This window comes from Prosopis cineraria, unplaced genomic scaffold (assembly GCF_029017545.1).
Source record: "Prosopis cineraria cultivar Desert tree isolate PC_DT_omini unplaced genomic scaffold, ASM2901754v1 PC11, whole genome shotgun sequence".
In the NCBI taxonomy this organism is placed as follows: domain Eukaryota; kingdom Viridiplantae; phylum Streptophyta; class Magnoliopsida; order Fabales; family Fabaceae; genus Prosopis; species Prosopis cineraria.
In genome coordinates this window covers 15,696,049-15,716,571 of record NW_026555342.1, presented here as the reverse complement: position 1 = coordinate 15,716,571, position 20,523 = coordinate 15,696,049, and the positions used below count along the sequence as shown (strand labels likewise).

Sequence of the window (20,523 nt, the reverse complement as noted above, 5' to 3'; positions counted from 1 at the left end):
CAAGGTAGACAGGAGATCAAAGTATTTTACTCTAAAACTAAACAGAATTTTTTTTTGATATAATACATATCATTCATTGATTACTTAAGATATCATGTTCTGAAAAATTATGAACAAAAAGCAATTCAAATTGCTTTTGACTCCCAAAAAAACAATTCAAATATTTTATGTATTTCAAATTTAAATTTATATCAATAATTATACATATAAAATATCTCATTTCATTGTAAATACATTTTAAAATAGAATGGGTTCGGGTACATGGATTTGGATTGGGAAGATTACATAAAGATTCGGCAATAAAGATGTCTACACACACAATTTTTTGGGTAGAACGCACACATACAATAATTATCTGAGCGAATTTTGAGGTGGCCCTTTCTTTTCTTTTCTATTTTCAATTCCTTTTCTAGTTTTCTTGACAAATACTATCTTTTTCATATTTCTTCCTGTGATTATTTGTCACTAACTAGAGTTTCTTTTCCTTTTTTATTTAGCGTATTGGCCATAAAGTCATAAACCACCTCTCGGTAATACAATTCCCTCTCTGTAGTCGGTGCCACTCTTACCTACCTGCCGGCGGCAGCCCTCCCTCCCGCCCGGCTAATCAAGTTCGACGGAAACCCTTCCTCTCTCTCGCTCGACGGCAACCCTCCCTCTCCCTGGATAATTGTGTTTCGCAGAGAGGATAGGTAAGTTGAAAAATATTGGCTGTGATTTCAAAACGCAAAACGCAAAAGCAGGGGTAGAGCTGCTTCGGCTGCAACGTGGTTTTAGGGGCTAACGGGTTTTGCTGAAGCCTACCTTCATCCCTCATGATTTTTTTGCTAACAGCTTTTCACTCCTTTATTTATTTAAGAGAACATGACGTAAAAATTTTAAAATAATTAATTAATTTAAATTAAATTTTAAATGTTAAATTTTTAAGAATTTATAATTCGATATTTTAATTATGTTAAAATTTTAAAAATAAATTATAAATTTATCATAATATAATTAAAAAATTAAAAGATGAATTTACAATTTTTAAAATTTAAAATTTAATTTAAATTAATTAAATTTTTTGATATTTTTTTATCATTTTCTCTTTGCGATTAAATATCTGTTGAGATTTTAATGTTGAAATGAATATAAATAATTAAAAGAATTTTTTTAGGGCAGCGAATGGATGGGTGAAGTGAAATATATTTTGATTTATTTTCTTAAAATTTTAATTTTTTTTAAATATATTACTACTACGGTACGGAGATATCTGAAAATAACAAACAAATCCCCCGTCCGTCATCTTTCTGTCTCCTTAAAATTTCCAAGCACACATCTTCATATTTCCATTGGCTTTGATTCTGCAGAAATATTGCTCTTCTTTGCACGGGAGAGACATGGCCATATAGAAAAACCCTCTGAAAGCTCTTCACTCGATCCACGGAGTTACGTGTAGGGTGAGCTTTATTCTTTTTCTCAGTGAGTTTCCTCTGCTGCATTTTGCGCTTGATTTTCTCTAGAATCCCTGATTGTCTCAAGCGGGGCCATGTTTATTTATCCGCTAGTTCCTCTTAAATTTGAATTCCTGTTGAACTTCCTCTTATTCCTAATTTGGTTGCCGAAGCCATGCCTGCAAAATATTGGCATGTTGATATTCCCTCTAACCGTTCTTTCCTGTTAGATGATGTGGTTAAGAATGTATCATTGTAGCTAGTCAAAGAGAATGCAATTTGTTCAATTCTCCTCCAGTAAACAGGGATAATTTATTTTATTGCTTTTTTACTTATGGGTTTGCAGTTTTCTTTTTTGTGGGATAAGGAGCTGCATAGTGCATATACATTCCGGAGCAAGGAGGGAAATTCACACTTCGCATGTATACAATCATAGGTGTGGACGTTCAGTTATGTTTGTGATTTCTTAGTCTTAGCTGGCAGAGTCAGCTGGCTGGTCGTTTCCAATAGAGTTCTTGATATATGGCTTGGAGTCTGCAGATATAACTGTTAATACCAATATATCTTTGTGAAGAGTATTGAGGTAGAGAGTGCTTTGTTTCACCATACTTGCACATATTAGCGTATTTCTGTTTTATCACGAGTCTAGTTTCAATATTTGCATGCACTACGTTTCTAATCATCTGAATTCTTTTATTCACCCAGTTTTGTTGGGACCATGCCTCGTAAGGTGAATTATGAACTTGATTATGATGATGATTACGATGACTATGAAGACTATGAATATGATGTTGAAATAGAAGAACATGGTTAGTATATTTTACTCATTTACATTTCTGCATGTTGGTTTTCTGGATTTGTGATTTCTTCATATCTTTAATTAACCTTCTTTGATCTTTAATGCATTTTCTGGTAATTGTTTGCCTTCACCTCTTATATCTTGTCCAAAATGTTGTGGGTGTCAGCATGTTTAAACTTAAAATGAGTGACACAAAAGAAACAATTCCTTAAACAAAATCACATTTTAATTTATTATTTCTTTGGCAAGAACTAGATCTATATTGCTTGCCCCACCATTTTACAGATTTTCTTATAATTTCGGTTTATTTTTTTTGTTAAAAATGATAACATTAATTATAGCCCCCCATATGTATGCATTTTCCCCCCATTTTGGCCCATCCATATGTTGTCCTCTGCATCAGTCACTAAGCTTCTTAGGAATATAGGAATGTTGTAAGTTTTGTTCATTGCACAAACCACTTGGCACTTTTTTCTTTGGGTGGCAGGAGAAAGACCTGAACCTAACAAAAAACAAGAGGCCAAAAGACTTTGGAGATGCTCTATTTGCACTTACGACAACGAAGAGGGCATGAATGTATGTGATATCTGTGGTGTTGTGCGTCATCCTTTGGTTAACGTAGGAGCTTCTGACAATAACAAAACAGGTATTCTGGTTATTTAATGATAATGTAATAAATACAAGATGTAACTTAGTTTGTATTTTGTGTGACAAGGATCTTTTTGCATTCTCTCTCTCTTGTGGCATGCGTTTTGGGGGAGGGAACAAAGCATGCATTGACAGGCTTTGCTGAAATGGGATGCAAGAGGTCTCTCTTAATAATTTTGTTTTTCTCTTAAAATATAGGTTTCTGGTTGTTGTAATTAGGTGTTGTTTATGATAACTAGGAACCCAGAATTTGAAAACTTTATTCTACATACAAATTTTTTTTTAGATATCATCAGGTTTAGAAAATGCAATTTAAATTTGATAGAGGAAAAATGGAACTCTAAACTTCTTGAGATGAGGGCAAAAGAAATTATAGCTGAATCACTTGAGCATTTTTGATTTTTTATTATATATTTTGACTGTGAGAATTGTCAGAATCAGTTGCTTTTAAGTAGGTTGACCCATTTTTTTACCTTTGATTTTGTTCTGAAAAGGGGTGTTACTATGGTTCTCTCATTCATTTATGCTATAGAGATGTAGGGATCAAGAAAATTAACAGAACTATTAAGAAAGAAAGGTATGATGTGGAAGATAAAGTCTCCAGAAAGGAAGAAGAGATTGATCTTGGACTTGGAAACTGTTATACATCTTGTATTTGGACTTTTTTTTTTTTTTGGTTTCTTATACTATAGTATTGTTTTCATAAGAGAATGATATTTGTCTTTTAGTTGCAATACTGATAGTATTGAGTTTTATATTATTTGGATTTCCTTGTGTTTCCTATATAACGAATACCGTCTGTCTTAGAACTTCAGTATTTCACCTATTACCATTGAATTAAACAATGGATCTGTCTTAACTGACCCATGTGGTGACAACCTTTGAAGAAGCTCGCCAAACAATCCTAGTCCATGAAAGCTGAGGAGATTATAATCTCATCCCAAACTTTTGCATTATGGGGAATTCAGATGTGCAGGACAGCAAAAAGAGTGTAAATCTGCAGCATCTGACCCTTCTTTCTATTCCCCAAAGTCCAAAACTCATAAAACACTGAAACAACTAGAAAACTGTTCTCCCTATCATATGTAATCCATCGAGTATATTGTCTCACTTAGGTAAAGAAGTAACACTTCCAAATTGAACTCACTTTTATGTTGAAAAATATACTGAGTTCCTGAAGTCTGCATTTTGTTGTTTCTGTTGGAGATCTGCTTTAATTTTCTAATTAATCTATTGTTGTTGCGTGCAATATCAAGTATATTGTCTCAAAACTCGTAAAACACTAAAACAGATAGAAAACCATTCTCCCTATCGTATGTAGTCCATCAAGTATATTGTCTCACTTAGGTAAAGAAGTAACACTTCCAAATTGAACTCACTTTTATGTTAAAAAATATACCGAGTTCCTGAAGTCTGCATTTTGTTGTTTCTGTTGGAGATTTGTTTTAATTTTCTAATTCATCTATTGTTGTTGCATGTAATATCAAAAATATTATCATGAAGAATAGGAACAAGAACCATCCTTCCAATGCCTTTTCTTTTTGACAGTGAAAAATAGAATAATGGGAAGACAGGTAGAGAAGGAGAGAGTTGAGGGAGGGAGGGGGAGGGAGCCAAAACAATGAGAGGTTGTGTCCAGCTTTCTGGATATTGCTCAATACATAGTGCGTTAGGTTTTGAAGAATGACCATGATATCCCTATAACATAATGAACAATCTCTTTGATGCAGTTAAAGGCATATGCAAAAATTCTGGAGTATCCAAATTGGCCAAGTCTCTTTTTGCATCACTGCCACAACCGTTGCCCAAAGAGGGCTTGTTATTTCTTAAGAAGGATGATGGCTTTCTGACAGAAGATGGCAATAGCTACAAGCTTGGGAATGCCCAAGGAGAATTTTATGAATTTCATAAGTCTTTTATTACTCAAAGACATCACCATCTAAACATAGGTCTGTGCATGGTCTGATTTAGGATGTGCATTTGTGAATTTAGGATAACTCCTACTCTGCTTTGAGTATCACTTTATACTAACTAGAAGTAAAGTCTTAAAATTCATTGATTGATACGAATTGATTTTCTGTTATGATAAATTGATGAAATGATAGCCTGTATTCTAAGTTCAGAATTTTTTGAAGTCACAATAAATGTTTTGTTGGTTGCACCAACTTTCTTATGCTACTTAATCTTACTCTTCGTACATATTAAATTTTTTGGGGATAAAACCTTACACTTTTACTTCTCTTGATGCACAGCCCCTTTCAAGTTTGATGTTCCATCCCCAGATGATGTAGTTTCTACTGGACTGCAGTCTTCCAAAATGGGATTGAAAGGTATCACGCAGTTCTTTGCATGTGTGTCTGTGTTTTTTTCCTAGAAGCTAAAGTTAGAGAAAACATATTTTAATTGGATTTGAATATATATTTATGAGAGCTAGTAACTATTAATTTGAAAATGAAAATTTACATTATTACTTCTCCATAGTTTACCTTACCCAATCTTTTCTGAGAACTTTTGTGGTGGTGTAAATGGACAAACTGTTATCGTAGTTTCTTTTAAAATTGTAAACTGCTGGCATTATCTTCTGATATTTTTTGGGAGTTAGATGAGGTGGAACCTTGGAAGTCACACTGAATGAAGTGTTGAAGATAGTTTGGATATTTGCACCCTTGCATTCCTCTTTATTTTATAAAGGCCTATCTTGTTTTGCTTAATGTTGATCACAAAAAGTGTTAGCATTGTATCACGGACATGATGGTTGTAATATGCTTGTATTTAAATGGTGTGATTTTCTTCTTTAATAACATTGAAGATTTTTGGCACTCTTCCATGATTATCTGATATGTTGAGATTGCTTATCTTGTTTTTTGAGCTGCTTGGGATCATTTCCTTTGCACATATATTTCTTTTCTTACTTTCTAATAATATATTCTTTTTATTAAATATCAAATAATGATAAAAAATGATCTGCAATGCTCTTTGAAGTTTAGAGACACTAAGATGCAAATTGAGGGGGTTGGGTTTAGTGAAAGGGACTAGTCCTTCACAACATAGTGAACTAAGGTTCAAATCCCCATTAGGGAAAGTGCTCATGTTTAGTGCTTAATTGTGCCTCGAACAAGATTGCCTCCATTAAGACACCTGTGAGCAATAAAAAAAAAACTGTTATTTCTAATATATTTTTTGGAATATAGTTTTACTACATCTTCTAGAAATTGTGGAAGATGTTAAAGGTGTTTGTGTTCTATATCCTTTGCAAGTATGGTAGGATGATAGTTATAGAAACGTGGTCTTATTGGGTCTTAAAGAGATCTAATAGGTAAACATGTTATTTATAATTGTGGCTGCATATGGAATCACATATTTAGAGTTAATATCATATTTTGCATTCGATACTTTTTAAGGTAGTAAATAATTTTTTCTTTTTTCTTTTAATTGTTGCAATAAAAATTGTTCAATGTTGTTCTTCTAGAAGGAAAAGAAACCAGCCTGAACCTGAAATTTTGTTGTGGACCAACTCTTTCATCTGGGTCTTTAAGCTGCAATTTTAGCGCTCTGACTTTCACCCTAAAAAATAAAAGAAATAAAATTTGGAGAAAATGATGAGTGGAAATGTAAAGTAGGTTTCATGTAAATGATAACTTCAAATCTTAGTTCCTTCCTTGTGCATCAAGATGTGTTGACCTTGTTTCTATCATGCTTGCAGGCACAGTTACTGACGCTAAAAGTTCTCGCGTTCCATCCAGTATTACACAGAATAATGAACTGAAAGTGCAGTCAAATGGTGAAAGTTTTGATTACTCATCATCTTTGGTTCAGAAGGGCAGACAGGATAGTTTTGCTGAGAGCAAGCCTTCTAGAGACGTGGCATTTAATCTGAAAACAAGTAATAAAACTTCAGGCAGCTTGCCAGCATCTTCTGCAAAGGGCAAAGGTAAAATGAGTGAAATCAAGTCTTCCAATGATCGCAAAATTGACATTCAATCCAGTGAAGAATTGTCAGATAGTTTGTCTGCACTGATGAAAGTTGGAGACAGTGGTAGTGAAATTTATTGCTCTTCTAGCAAAGATGTCAGACCTGAAAGTAGTTCTGAGAACATGGCTGTTGATGTAAGAACTAGAAAGTCAGATAATACTATTTCTAAAAGATCTCATCCACAAATGCCTTACAAACCAGAAGAATGGGTGCTCCCTCAACAAGATGAAGATACATTGACGCAGTTGAATCTTGCAGTTGTAAGCCAATGATTTCTTCTATCCTATGTTCAGTTAAAAAAAAAAATCTAAGTATTTTCTCTAAATTTTTAAATTTGTTGATTGTAGGTTGGTCATGTTGATTCTGGGAAGTCAACGCTCTCAGGTAGACTATTACACTTGTTGGGACGAATTACTCAAAAAGAAATGCACAAATATGAAAAGGAGTCCAAATTACAGGTAGTCTCTTTTTTTATAGTGCTTCTAAAACTTAATGTGTTGTATTCATGCACTAATTCTGTCACCCCACCTTTTTCCTTTTTGATCAGGGTAAAGGATCCTTTGCCTATGCTTGGGCACTGGATGAAAGTTCTGAAGAAAGGGAAAGGGGAATAACTATGACAGTTGCTGTTGCATATTTTGACACTAAGAAATATCATGTCGTTGTGCTTGACTCCCCGGGCCATAAAGATTTTGTTCCAAACATGATTTCTGGGGCAACACAAGCTGATGCTGCAATTCTTGTTATTGATGCATCAGTTGGTGCATATGAAGCAGGCATGGATAGTAGCAAAGGACAAACAAGGGAGCATGCACAGCTTATCAGAAGTTTTGGTGTTGGCCAGGTTATTGTTGCAATAAATAAGATGGATGCTGTGGGATACTCTAAAGATCGGTTTGAGTTAATTAGACATCAATTGGGAGTGTTTCTTCGGACATGTGGTTTTAAAGACTCTTCAATATCATGGATTCCCTTAAGTGTCATAGAAAATCAAAATTTGGTGTCATCTCCTTCTGATGTTCGTTTCAAATCCTGGTAAGTCATTTCATTACCATGGGTAAGATCTTTGTGTGGTCATAGTGTTGGCATAATTAGAAGTTAACAATTGGAATAGAATGCTTGAGTATCTACTGTTTAATCAACATTTTATCCGGCAAATTTCCAGGAGAGAATTACTTTTAAGCCCTCCTTGTGTGTTTCTTTATGGAAGGGATTGGAAAGCAATTTGGACGGCCTGGGTTGTTTTCTTTTGTTTGAGGAGGATATCTTGTCCTCTGTTTTTGCACTTTCCTATTACTCTTTCATCGGACTAATAGATTCTTATATCATGTAAAAATAGAGGTTGAGGGTTAATGTTGTATACATCATTATTGAGCTTTTTTACACCATATATTGATTGGCCCCTCATTCTCTCTCCCGACTTTCTTCTTATATATGCTTATCTTGATTTTCAACAGGTATAAAGGACCCTATCTGTTAGATGCTATTGATTCGCTCCAACCTCCAACTAGAGAATTATCAAAGCCTCTACTAATGCCAATATGTGATGTTATCAAGTCACCCACGCTTGGACAGGTCTCTGCTTGTGGTAAATTAGAAGCTGGAGCTCTTCGGATTGGATCAAAGGTACATGATGGAGCAGTATTATTAAAAAGGCTCTATATATTGTCAACTGAAAAGTCAAATTAGTCATCCTCCAAATTTAAGTTCTTTGAAGCTGAACTTATCTAGAACTTTTCTGAGGTCTTTCGTAGCCATTCTTAGTTCTGAAGCATAATTTTTTGTTCATGATTGACCATCCTCCTGACTTTGTACCAACCTCAAGTACCATCTTTTGTCTGTCCCTAGAACCGGAATTGCTCTTGTCCTTGTCAAAAATAATCTTCTATATACCATGTTACCTTTCATGTCTGGTTATGATCAGTTGAATAGGTATGCATACCTGTCTTCTTGTTATTCCTTCCCCTCTTTTGGGTTCAACCTTGGGATATAGTGCTGCTGTTATTGGTTGCTAAGATTTGCAGGACTAGTCTTTAAAATATTGTATTTGATTATTACTTCGTTCTGATTAATATATAGTAATGCTCATAATGAATTCATATGCCTCAACTTTTCTCCTATCCCGTGGAAAAAAATTATTTATTTTTTTTCAACTGTCTGAAATTTTAGGTCTTAGTTATGCCTTCAGCTGTTTTGGGGACAGTTCGCGCATTGGAGCGTGATTCTAATGCCTGCACTATTGCAAGAGCTGGAGATAATGTAGCTGTCACGTTGAATGGTGTAGATGCAAGTCATGTAATGTCAGGAGGAGTATTATGCCACCCTGATTTTCCTGTTGCAATTGCAAGTCATTTGGAGTTGAAGGTGCTTGTGTTGGAAGGTGCAAATCCCATATTGGTAGGATCGCAGGTAGGAACTATGTGTAAGATCTCGCTTGTTGCTTATTTTATGGAAGAGACAAAGGAAAAATTCAATTTTTTTTTTTTATTTCTTGTGCAGTTAGAGTTTCATATACACCACGCCAAAGAGCCTGCTAAAGTGTCAAGCATATTGTCAGTACTTGATCCAAAGACTGGGAAGGTGACAAAAAAGTCCCCTCGCTGTCTCATTGCAAAGCAGAGTGCGGTAGTTGAGGTAAATAAACAAAAAAAAAAAAAAAAACTGTCTTAACAATCTCTCTCTCTCCCCCTCTCTCAGACACTGCACAAATATGGAGTAAATTTGGTTGTCTCTGATTTCAGGTAATTTTGCAAGAGCCAGTCTGTGTGGTAGAATCATCTATCTGTAAAGCTCTTGGAAGGGTGTCTCTAAGAGCATTAGGAAGAACAATTGCTGTTGGACTTGTTACCCGAATAATTGGAGAGCAAGATTAATCTACGAAATTACTGAGGCTTTAGTAATCATTTTGGCAGCTGTATGATTATTGGATGGGTTCATGAGCCACTATAAAAACTGGAAACTACACGAGAATGGTGAAGATTTTTGAGTGCTTTTCACCATAAATTAATGTATCATAAAAGAGCAGTCTCCCTTGATACCTCGGGATCATGTATTGTAGCGAACAAGTTTTGTGAATTAGATAAACAGTGCAAGTTTCTTCATATATATTTTTTTTAATGCCTAGTATTTACTTTTTGTCATAACCTTGAGCGTAGAAATAGTTGAAGAAAATCGAAATCTGGCTTGCTAGTGGGTCCATTTTGATTTCATATATCAAGTCAAGTTGGAATACCATGAATAATTGAAGAAAAATTATTGGTGCCGTTTCTGAGAGAAGTTGTTATTTGTTCAAAGTTGATAGGAAAGAATTGTACAGACCAACAATAACTCTCGTAAGTTTCTAAGGTTTGGTCAATGGTGTTCAAGAGACTAAAAATTGAATTGGTTATTTAATTAGTTAAGATATTGATTTAAGAGTTAATGGTTAAAATTATAGTTGAATTGTGATTAAAATAATCATGAATAAAGAATTTTATTAAAACAATTAAGACGCTGATTTAACAGTTTATCAATTTAACTGGTTGGGTTAATTCAGATTGTTATATTATACTAGTGTTAGAATTCAGTTCAATGATAAATCTTATAAATCTCCTGTGGGAACGGTACGGACGAATAATGGCATGGTTAATACCATTTATTATTTCTTTTTTGGACTGCCTTAGTAGCAAGATTTCTCCCTAAGCTTTGCTTTTCGGTAGCACGTCCGAATCATTGAATTACAAAATTATATTTTATCATTGTTCAACGATCTATCAAAAATCAAATCAAATCAGAATATATATTGGTATATAAAACATCCTAATATATAATTATTAACATATAAAAAATACACAAATCTTGGTTTAAGCGCTTCAACTCTTGTTTATCTTAAAACAATATTGTACACTACGTTGTTATATACTCATGATCCAACATACTTGGTTCCTTTTTTTTCCCCCGGCCAACAACTTAGTTTGTTCGAATCACTTGATATTCAATATTTCCTCCGATCGGCTTATCCACTTAAAATATGAATTGACAAGAAAAAATATTATTAAAATATTTATATTTAATATGAATGAAGTTAACAATTTATTAAATTTTTAAAAAGAATCAGTGAGTTTTAAAATTTTTAATTTTGATAAAACATATTAAAAATAACTTATAAATAAAATAAAATAGAATATATTTAAAGAAGAGAGAGACAGAACAACATGGAGTATGGCTTTCAATGTGTAATTGGAAATGTTTGATTTATATTTTTCCTTGTACTTTAAAAGATATTTCTTTGATCTTATTTATAAGATAGATATTTTATTTATTTTGGGCCAAAACAAGTATTTGTTTTAATTTTACTTACAAAACATTTCAATAATTATTTTATTTATTTTGCCTTTTTTTCTTATTAAATGTTGAGAATAATATTAAATATTAGAGTATTCCATTTTTAGAAATTTGTCAAATTTTTAAACAGATTTAATAAAATTAAAAAAATTTCTTGATTCTAATAAAAGTACTAAAAATAATTTACAATAAGATGCAAAATAATACACACCCACACTTGTAATATGGATAATACTTTCTTCAATCCTATTTATAATGTAATGAGAGAAAAAATTTTCCAACCTTATTTATAAATCACATTATTAAGTTTTTAATACAAATTTTTCAATTTACCTTTCATTAAATATTGATGGACTAATATTAATAATTAATATGGAGAAAATTAAAAACTTATTACACTTTTATATAAAGTTAATTTTAAGATTTTTCCTTATTCCAATAAATCATATTGAAAATAAATTATAAATTGAATCCAAATAATTATAGTTTCTTTTTGAGGAAGCATTAAATTCACGCGGACAGATTGATTATATTGGCAGCCAAAGGTGCCACAACACAATACATATATCTAAAAGGTGATTAACTAGGTCTTTTAAGAAATAAGAATTACTTTTTCCAGCTCAAAAAATGGGACATCTACTACAAAGCTTTGGTGCAAAATATAAAGCACTTTACATAAAATTAATAGCCATCAAATTTATATTAATTACATTATATCTCAGAAAAAGTCACATAATAACCTTTTCATCGAGCTGTAGCCCTCATTGGTGGATCCATTTTTGTTTATAAGGTACTCACTCTACTACTTGTTATATTTTTTTATTTATAAATAAAATCACATATCCCAATAATCATTTATTATGATTTTTTAAATTACCCACATAAAGTCGTAATTTTTATTCATAAAAAATATCTCTATTTTAATTAAATAATTTTCATTCATGATAAACAGCTTTATTTTGATTAAATATAAAGGTATATAATCCAATTTTTTTTTTTCAGTTACAATTATTATCGTTGATTGATTTTTTAAAATTGTGTGATAAAGTTATTACCTTCTGTATGTCCATAACATTCAAACAGAGGGAGTACTGCAAATGGAAACAGCAAAACTGCTTTCACGTGCATCAATGCACTGAGTCGATAAAAAGCCGTGCAATTCTGAGGCAGCGTTGCGGATGCATTTTATTGTGATATTCGACCACAACTAATAACTTTCCCCGCTTGAGGATTTAACTTTTCTGATGTCATCTCCCTATAGTTGAAAAACAGACTAACACACGTCAACCATCATGGAGACGCAGGCTTCTCAGTCCAAAATTGGATTATGATTCAAATACCATCAAATTATGATTCATAAATGTATTATCTCCCAAAAACTTGTAGGAAGCCAAACTATGCATCAGACATGAATAGTTAAGATCACCACAAACATCACAACGTGTCAACGTGTACATGCCCTGGTGCTCATATCTCAAAGCATGCACACATTCATTTTCCCCCTTTTTAAGACACCCACATCATTCTATCTTCAAAATTAAACTCCTATAAAAGCTATCGAAAAAAATAAAATAAAACGAGACTCTAATAATGAAAACCAATTCATCATTTCTTACCATGACACAGGTATTCATGAAATTCAGCAACATTGTTACCTCAAAAATCAAAACCATTTGTAGCCATGCTCAACATCTAAGCATCATGGAGGCCTCCACACTGGAATATATTTATCAGGCTATTCAAAGTTCTTTTTTGGAACATGTCATTTCAAGCCACACCACAAATGCATCTATACGACTCAGCATAGGATCTAGAAACCTCACATTAGAATGCATTTGCTGTGTTGCTCTGTATTCTGTAAAACAGTCCTTACGGAACAACACTACAAATGCATTTTATTGTGAAAGTTCAAACACACCATGAAACACTCCACTGCTTCGAGCGATGGTTTTGTGAATGCTGTGGTCCAGAGGGAATCAGTTTAACACCTAACAAGACAAATTTATATTTATCATAAGCAAACGAAAGGAAGAAGGTCATGATTAAAGAACTATAAGGCAAATCAAAATAGAAATAACAATAAACAAGAGGATCACTTATCACCAATCATACAGAAGCAGACTCCTTAGTCCAAATTTGTTGACTCAGAAATTGATCATGAGTTATTTTGATTGAATGAAAAAGAAAATACTAAACACTGCGAGCCCCACAAAGAAATCACAGCACATAAAACATCATTGCAGTAAATAGCCTCAGAATTGCAGAATAACAGCAAGGCTTAGAAGCCATTCAGTCCCGAAAGATGGTGTGTTTTGATAACTGATATCATCATAGGCTATATTATAGCTATCCAATGACACAGTAAAATTTCCAAAAAATATGAAAAAATTAATGAAAAACGTGATCAATGAACACAACCAACAAACACAAATAAAACAATTAAGTATCCAAAAATTCAAATGTATGTCTCATGGTCAGTCCCAAGAAATAAATTTGAATGTCTCATGGCCAGTCCCAAAAAGTAATGGCAACAACGCTGCTCTACAAGGCGATGGAATATGAGACAAGAACCAACGGAGGAATGACCATCAACGTCAGTGTACATTGATATGTAACGTTAACTTGAAAACATGCAAACACAGGGAGTTTGCTCTCAATAAAAGTAAGAGATCTGAGTAAATCCCCCGTCACCAAAGAACTAGATATACTTATCAGTGATTGTAATTGCAAGCGAACTACAGATAGAGCCACATAATAGTAGAATAACATCTGTATGAGATATGTGATATCATCATTGGGTAAAAGAGAAAGATAATGCACAAGCCTCTAAATATGGCAAATTCGTTGACCGATACTATTATGACAGCTCAAAAAAACATAATTAAAAATCAATAGAATAAAAGAAAGTTTAAGAATGTATGTCCCATGGCCAATCCCAAGAAGTAACAGCAGCTACGCTGCTCCACAAGGCGATGGAATATGAGACGAGATCGACGGAGAATCTACCAAGCGAGAGATCCGTCAACGTCGACAGACATTTATATACGACGTTAACTTGGGAATATGCAAACACAGGTCGTTTGCCCCCAATAAAGTTAAGGATTTGGAAAAAATCCACCGTCTCAAAACGACTACAAACGCAGATCTAAGTCTAGAAACTGCAAATCTAATTGACAAACATAGCAAATAGCAAAATGAATGAATTACCTCGAAAACTTCCCTGTCGAGCATCGCCGGATAAGAGGGAGATCTGCAGCTGTGGAAATTATGTCTCGTTTTAAAGAGGCCTAAAGGCGAAACCCTAGAAGAGAACCAATTTTTTTTTTTGGGGTAAAAAGAAGAGATCGATTTTTTTTAATATAGTTAATTATTAACTATTAACTATTTACTCGTGCATCCTCATTTTTTTTTCTTGGTTGTTTCCACAACTAGAATCTTCTTTAACTTAATACGCAAGCTTTCTCTCTCTAGGTTTTGACTTAATGGGCGAGTTCAGAGCAAAATTTTACTTGATTTAATTTAATGATAAATGTTATTTAATATTTATTAATAATTAATAATAAATCAATTACCTATCGTCATTCAATTAATCAATTTTTCTTCATTCCAAATCCTAAGCTATATAAAAATCCTTCAATTTTATTCAACCCAATTTAACTTAAAAATGTTTGATCCTCTTTGGTCATGTTAAAAATTGATCATTTAGGACTGAAAATATTAAAAAAAATTAGACTATTTTTTGGGATTGGATTGAATATGAGAGCGATCATTTGAACCATTTGGTCAATCTGATCCTATTAAATTTATTTAATATAATTATAATTAATTTATTAATTATTTATAATAATAAGTTAAGACTATTAATAATTCAATAAGTTTGGTTTCTTGCATAGTGGTACGCTCAGACTAATAATTTAATAATTTGAATTACTTGGATTATAATTGAAATATTTTTTTTTATTGTTAGAAATTATTATAGATTTATTATGATTATAAGTGTTTTAATTAGGTTAAATGAATTATTGTCCTGACTAACAATATTAGTCTTCTAATCTTATAGATCAAATCTAGTCTTATTAATTTTTAAGTTATCATTAGACCAAATTGAACTATAAATTACCTAATCCAATTATTTTCATAAAAGAGATTAAAATTTAAGTTAAGTCGAAATCAAATTTCATCCAATTCTTTGCACAACCTTACCAAATCTTGATGGAAAAAAAATATGAAGTTATTAAAGATAAATGCGGAATAAAGCTGAATTGTGGGGGCCACAATAATATATTTTAATCTAAATATCTTAAAATTGAATTCGAATTAAATATTTTACTACTTATAAAAAAGATAAAATAAGTGTTTAAATTTAAATTAAATTTTGTTTGAGCAGAAGCTTTTTTAATTTAATTGAAAAAAATATGTTAAGTACTATACATGTTGATTTGTTTGACGTTTTCTTTTCTTTTTTATTTTTTGATAAAAAATGGTCAATTTCTTGTTTTGAAATGGATAAGTTGTTCAATTTTAAATTTATAATTTTATAAATTTAAGTATACATATTTTATTTAAACAATTATACATATTGATATTACATATTAATTTAATTTAATATTAAAATAAAATAAAAATAAATAAATATTTTTTATAGTATATTTTTTTGGCCAAATATTTTTGATGGTATATCATGCATTAATAAATATTTTTTTAGTTTTATTTGATTCTGAAAAATTTATCATAATTTTTTCTTACAATTATTTTTTTTGCCTGATTTTCGTAACATATTGGCGTAATGTTTTTATATATTTTCATTTTAAATAGTTTAACAATTTTTAATATTTGTTAGTTTGGAAAATTCCTAAAATGCCGTACATTTTACGCGTCAAAGAAGATAAAACCCTAGGATTACACTGCTTTTAAATCCATATCTTCCCACTGCTTCTCTCTCTTTTCGTCAAGTTGCGAGGTTTGCGTCGGCGCTTTCACACTCTCTTCTCATTTTTATGCATCATAGATCTGCGAGTTCGGCGTTCCCTGGTGAAATTAGGGTACGCTATTTTTTGAAGCCCTAATTCTCTGTTTTTTTTTTCGTTCTATTCCTTTGGCGTTTTGTTTGCTATGATCGACGAAGGTAGGGGGTATGATTCGGGAGACAGAATTGTGCGCGTGTTGTGGTTCTTTTTATTTCATTACGGCATGGGACGAAGTTTATGACTTCGAATATGTTTCGATGGGCCGTTACTGATGCAAACCTTCCCCATTTGTTTTAATTTTTGTTATCGAGTCGAATTTTCCTGGATTTTGAGTAATTTAGGAGTCGGTGGCTTGACACATTTACAAACGAGTTTCTTTTTCGATGAATGGGCTTATGATGTCGACTTTTGTTCGATTGGTGTTTCCCTTACCGTGTCAATTTCTAATTCTTTCTTTCAGATTCATGGCCACCACAGATTGATATATAATGATATATATTAGCTGCCCCTTAATTGGTTAGATTTGCGCGATGAGGGAATTATGTAATGACTCAAAGATTCAGACGGACCCCTACTTACAATTAGATAAATATAATGAGGTATTACAGATTGGTAATTGATCCTGTGTCTCGAGAAACTACTGCTCGTAACTTTTGGAAATTTTTTGTTTGATAGGGATTTTAAAAGCCAGTAGTAGGAAACAATTTTTTTCAATTAAAAAATATTTTTTTCCAAAAGAACAAGTTTGTTCTGTTTCTGTGGTTCTGACATTTAAATTAGACCTGCATAGGTTTGCCTCTGTCTTCTCTTATGTTTGGCCTATATTTGACATGTGACTGTATTGCAGGCTTGATCTCCTTGCCACAAACTGGTTGAATTTATGGTCTTTTGAGAACTTGGATACCTTGACAGTAACCTCACACAACTTGATTTAGTCCATCACTATGATCGCGACAGAATCCGTTGTACCTATCAGAAAACTGAAGATTAAATTTCCTTCCAAAATTATTGAAGTTGATCCTGTGACAAAATGTGAGTTCCAGCAGAACTTGTCTACCCTCAATGAAAATGGGTGTGGTAGTCTGAAGGAGAAGTCCTCCAATAAGCGGAAACCACAAGTAAGTATTGTGGGCCAAAAGGAGAAAAGGCAGAAGTTAGATCGGAAAATGTCTCTGCAGTGTGTCTCCATTCTTAAGAGTCTGATGTCTCATCCATATAGCTGGGTTTTTAGTAAGCCAGTGGATCCTGTAGCATTGAACATACCAGATTATTTCACAATCATATCTGAACCCATGGATTTAGGCACAATAAAAACGAAGCTGGAGAAACATGTGTACTATGGCATTGAGGAATTTGCTGCTGATGTCAGGCTGACCTTTTTGAATGCTATGACGTATAACCCTCCTAGTAATGATGTTCATTTAATGGCAAAGGAACTGAAAAAGATTTTCGAGAGGAAATGGAAAGAATTGGAGAAAAAATGGTCTTGTGAAGTTGAGCATGGAAAATGTGCAGTTGGAACTATGAAGGAAACTGTGAGAAAAAGTTGTAATGGGGGGCTATCCCTGCAAAAGGAACTTTCTTCCATAAAGGTGCCTGAACAGAATGGTATTCAGAAGAGGAGCTCCTTTGCTGTAAGAGGGGATAAGGTAAGTGTTTTTTCCTACAAGGAAAATGGATGTTGAAATGCTGAGTAATATGAGAAACTTCTGCTTTTGATGCTATATAATTGATGCTTTTGTCAGCTCTCTGTGTTTGTCACTGCATGTATTTGTTTGGGTAGGGTCACCTTAAGATGGTTTTTGTATTTTTGGCCACTATCACCTTTTGTGTGCCTCTTTTTTTGTATCTACGGAATACATTTTTTTAATTTGTACATCTTCAACCCATAGGCGGATGTTTTCAAGTCAGCACAGGTTCCTCGTAGATTAACTGCTAAAGGCATACTTGAAGGTATGAAACTTTTGAGAGTTCAATTTGGACTTTGTTTTTATATCTCTAAAATGGAGCTAATAGCTGTGGATTTTACAGGCAGCAAAGGTAAAAATGGGACGCATATTTCTGGTTGTGCAAAAGCCTGTCCTTTGACTCCTGTCAGTCACAAATGTAATACATGTGGTGACATTTCTTGCCAATGTGTTCTTCCAAGCAACTCAACATGTGCATCTTCAGGTAGTTAGGCTGACAATCTTCTGGATGTGTCTGCTTGACTGAGTCAATTATTGCCTAATTGACATTTATATGCCTGCATTGGTTTAGATTTATCTTCTGAAGGATCAGAAGAAAGGGATCAACATGCATTTGGTGCTGATGCGATGAGACTGGTGTGGACAACTTTCTTAACGTTATCTTAAATGAAATTAGCTTAACTTCTTTTATGTGAAAATCTTAGAATAAATGATATATCTAATCTTTGAAATATACATAACGTTTGCAGAGGAAGTCTGATCCTGATTCTGATGGTGAGAAGATTTTACTGTTTGTGATATGTCATTTTCTGCTTGTGTGTTACTTTCTTCCTGATTTGGTATGTAAAATATATTGACATAATGAAAAGGGGTTGTAAGTGCTTTGGATAGTGAACATGTATGCTCTACTCAGCATACAACTTCAGCTACTGACTCGTCCACTGGAGAAGGTTAGCTGCTCCTCTGCTTTATTGCTTTAACTGACTTTGCTTTTGTGATGTGAATTAGTGTGGTGCTAACTACTAGCTGGTTTATTATGACTAGTGTGGAATGCTCCTGTTTGTGATGTTCAGCTGTCACCTAAAAAGGCTCTTCGTGCTGCAATGCTAAAAAGCCGCTTTGCAGAGACTATCTTAAAAGCACAACAAAAGACACTCCTTGACCATGTAAGGATGTTGAGTACAGAGTAATTATAAAGGTTACGGGCTTTGCTAACACCTTCTGCCTGCTCTTTTTAGGGTGACAAGGCTGATTTGCTGAAAGTGCAGCAAGAAAAGGAGAGATTGGAAAAGTTTGAGCGCGAAGGTGAATATAACACATCTCTTTATTACGTTGGAATTATTGATTTGATGGCATATAGTATTAGTATTCTTTGTCTAATTTTTATTGCATTTGCCTTATTTCCAACGTACTTTTCCTTTCTATGAAGGAGATTGCTTCCTTTGATGTATTTTCTCAAATTATTTGTCACGGAACCAATTAATATGCGACCTTTCTCTAATTGAGCCGAAGGAGGTGATCCGGACATTTGGGTTATTACCTTTATAGCTGCAATAATTTTCCATTTCCATTGTATTTTTTTTTCAGTGGGGCACCACTCGTTGTGTATCCCTCTCCATATGAGAATTTAGTTCTCATTTTTTATTCTGATTAGAGACTCTGAAACTTGAAGGAGAGATTCTTGTTGGACTACAACTTTTTTTTTCATGATAAGCTGTTTTGTTGGATTGCAAGTTTGCAACTGCTATTTCATGATTAGCTGGTTTTGCATGACAGAGAGAGCTAGGATTGAGGCTCAAATCAGAAGTGTTGAAGCTGCTACGAAAAAGAGGGCTGAGGAAGAGTCCAAGCAACGAAGAGAAAAACAAAGAGAAGCTGCCCGAGTTATGATAGACAAGGTCTCCCCCCCCCCCCCCCAAACAACCCCAAAAAAAAAAAAAACTTTAATATTTCTAGCTCTAGAATCTTGATCCTGGGAAAGCTGAAGTTTAAATCCATTGTGTGCTCATTGTAGGTGGAAAAAACTACGGAGTTTAACTCGGACAGTTTTAAGGAACTTGAAATGTTAAGCGGGTGTGCTCTATCATATCGTGTTCGGAGACAGGTAATTGGATCAGATAGATTCCAGCGGGGAAGCCCCTTGGAACGTTTGGGTTTGTTCTTGAAGAATGAGTACATGGCTGATGAAGATGAGGATGTTCTGAACGGAGGTTGGGAAGAAGGGGAAATTCTTTGAAACGCCTTTTTTGCTGTTCTTCCTGCTCTTGTTAATACATTTTTGCCCAGGGGAACAGACGAAATTGCTGTAAATGCGTATCTATTCTGAAATGAAAGAGCTGCCTACATTTTATCACGGCCTCGGTCTTTTATTTCTTCCTCTCTTTGGGCCACCAGTCCTATATTTCTTATATGTACAGGTTTATGTTCTTGATGCCCAAATCTTGTCCGCGCTTTGATTTGTTTCTTCCTTTTCGTGGTATTTATAATTATTCTTATTTTAATTTGTTTTAAATAAAGTGCAATTGTTTTTGTTAAATCTCTTTGGGTTAGCAGTATTTCCGTGTTTTAGATTTTCTTTGTGCAACGGCCGAGACTGCGCATCTTGTACTCAGGTTGTGAATAAAGCAGATTAATCAGTTCGACCAAAAGTTTATGGCCTCATCATATTGTTCCCATAAGGACATGTTTAGAT

At 33.5% G+C, this 20,523-nt stretch overlaps 2 protein-coding genes, 2 long non-coding RNA genes and 1 other non-coding gene across 13 annotated transcripts; 2 read left to right on the top strand and 3 right to left on the bottom strand.

Annotated features, from left to right (window-relative positions):
* The first annotated feature begins 609 nt into the window (after positions 1 to 609).
* On the top strand, positions 610 to 9,954 carry LOC129285903 (uncharacterized). 8 transcript variants are annotated; one of them, XM_054921875.1, is made up of 14 exons: positions 610 to 692; positions 1,350 to 1,439; positions 1,780 to 2,016; positions 2,139 to 2,242; positions 2,720 to 2,878; positions 4,611 to 4,829; positions 5,133 to 5,210; positions 6,584 to 7,113; positions 7,201 to 7,311; positions 7,401 to 7,888; positions 8,311 to 8,479; positions 9,023 to 9,262; positions 9,353 to 9,487; positions 9,595 to 9,954. In XM_054921875.1, the coding sequence occupies exons 4-14, from the start codon at positions 2,152 to 2,154 to the stop codon at positions 9,724 to 9,726; spliced, it is 2,352 nt and encodes a 783-aa protein (XP_054777850.1). In that variant the 5' UTR covers positions 610 to 692; positions 1,350 to 1,439; positions 1,780 to 2,016; positions 2,139 to 2,151; the 3' UTR covers positions 9,727 to 9,954. The 8 variants fall into 8 exon arrangements, with proteins under 8 accessions (XP_054777850.1, XP_054777855.1, XP_054777852.1 ...); XM_054921880.1 differs by lacking the exon at positions 610 to 692 and having other exon boundaries at positions 1,271 to 1,439; positions 1,801 to 1,869; XM_054921877.1 differs by lacking the exon at positions 610 to 692 and having other exon boundaries at positions 1,271 to 1,439; positions 1,801 to 2,016.
* LOC129285905 (uncharacterized) lies at positions 5,824 to 6,684 on the bottom strand. The gene is made up of 3 exons (XR_008587414.1): positions 6,562 to 6,684; positions 6,373 to 6,444; positions 5,824 to 6,018 (listed from the first exon to the last, which is right to left on the bottom strand). It is a non-coding gene; the product is annotated as an uncharacterized LOC129285905 (long non-coding RNA).
* A 2,542-nt stretch (positions 9,955 to 12,496) lies between the features above and the next one.
* LOC129286763 (uncharacterized) lies at positions 12,497 to 14,634 on the bottom strand. Its single transcript, XR_008587516.1, has 2 exons — positions 14,384 to 14,634; positions 12,497 to 13,164 (listed from the first exon to the last, which is right to left on the bottom strand). It is a non-coding gene; the product is annotated as an uncharacterized LOC129286763 (long non-coding RNA).
* LOC129287339 (small nucleolar RNA SNORD96 family) lies at positions 13,424 to 13,514 on the bottom strand. The gene has a single exon (XR_008587660.1). It is a non-coding gene; the product is annotated as a small nucleolar RNA SNORD96 family (small nucleolar RNA).
* Positions 14,635 to 16,074: 1,440 nt separating the features above from the next.
* LOC129285375 (transcription factor GTE12-like) lies at positions 16,075 to 20,184 on the top strand. 2 transcript variants are annotated; one of them, XM_054921039.1, is made up of 11 exons: positions 16,075 to 16,218; positions 16,991 to 17,792; positions 18,036 to 18,096; positions 18,175 to 18,315; positions 18,403 to 18,467; positions 18,581 to 18,605; positions 18,701 to 18,781; positions 18,876 to 18,997; positions 19,070 to 19,136; positions 19,608 to 19,729; positions 19,846 to 20,184. In XM_054921039.1, the coding sequence occupies exons 2-11, from the start codon at positions 17,088 to 17,090 to the stop codon at positions 20,065 to 20,067; spliced, it is 1,611 nt and encodes a 536-aa protein (XP_054777014.1). In that variant the 5' UTR covers positions 16,075 to 16,218; positions 16,991 to 17,087; the 3' UTR covers positions 20,068 to 20,184. The 2 variants fall into 2 exon arrangements, with proteins under 2 accessions (XP_054777014.1, XP_054777016.1); XM_054921041.1 differs by lacking the exon at positions 16,075 to 16,218 and adding an exon at positions 16,314 to 16,742.
* Positions 20,185 to 20,523: the final 339 nt, after the last annotated feature.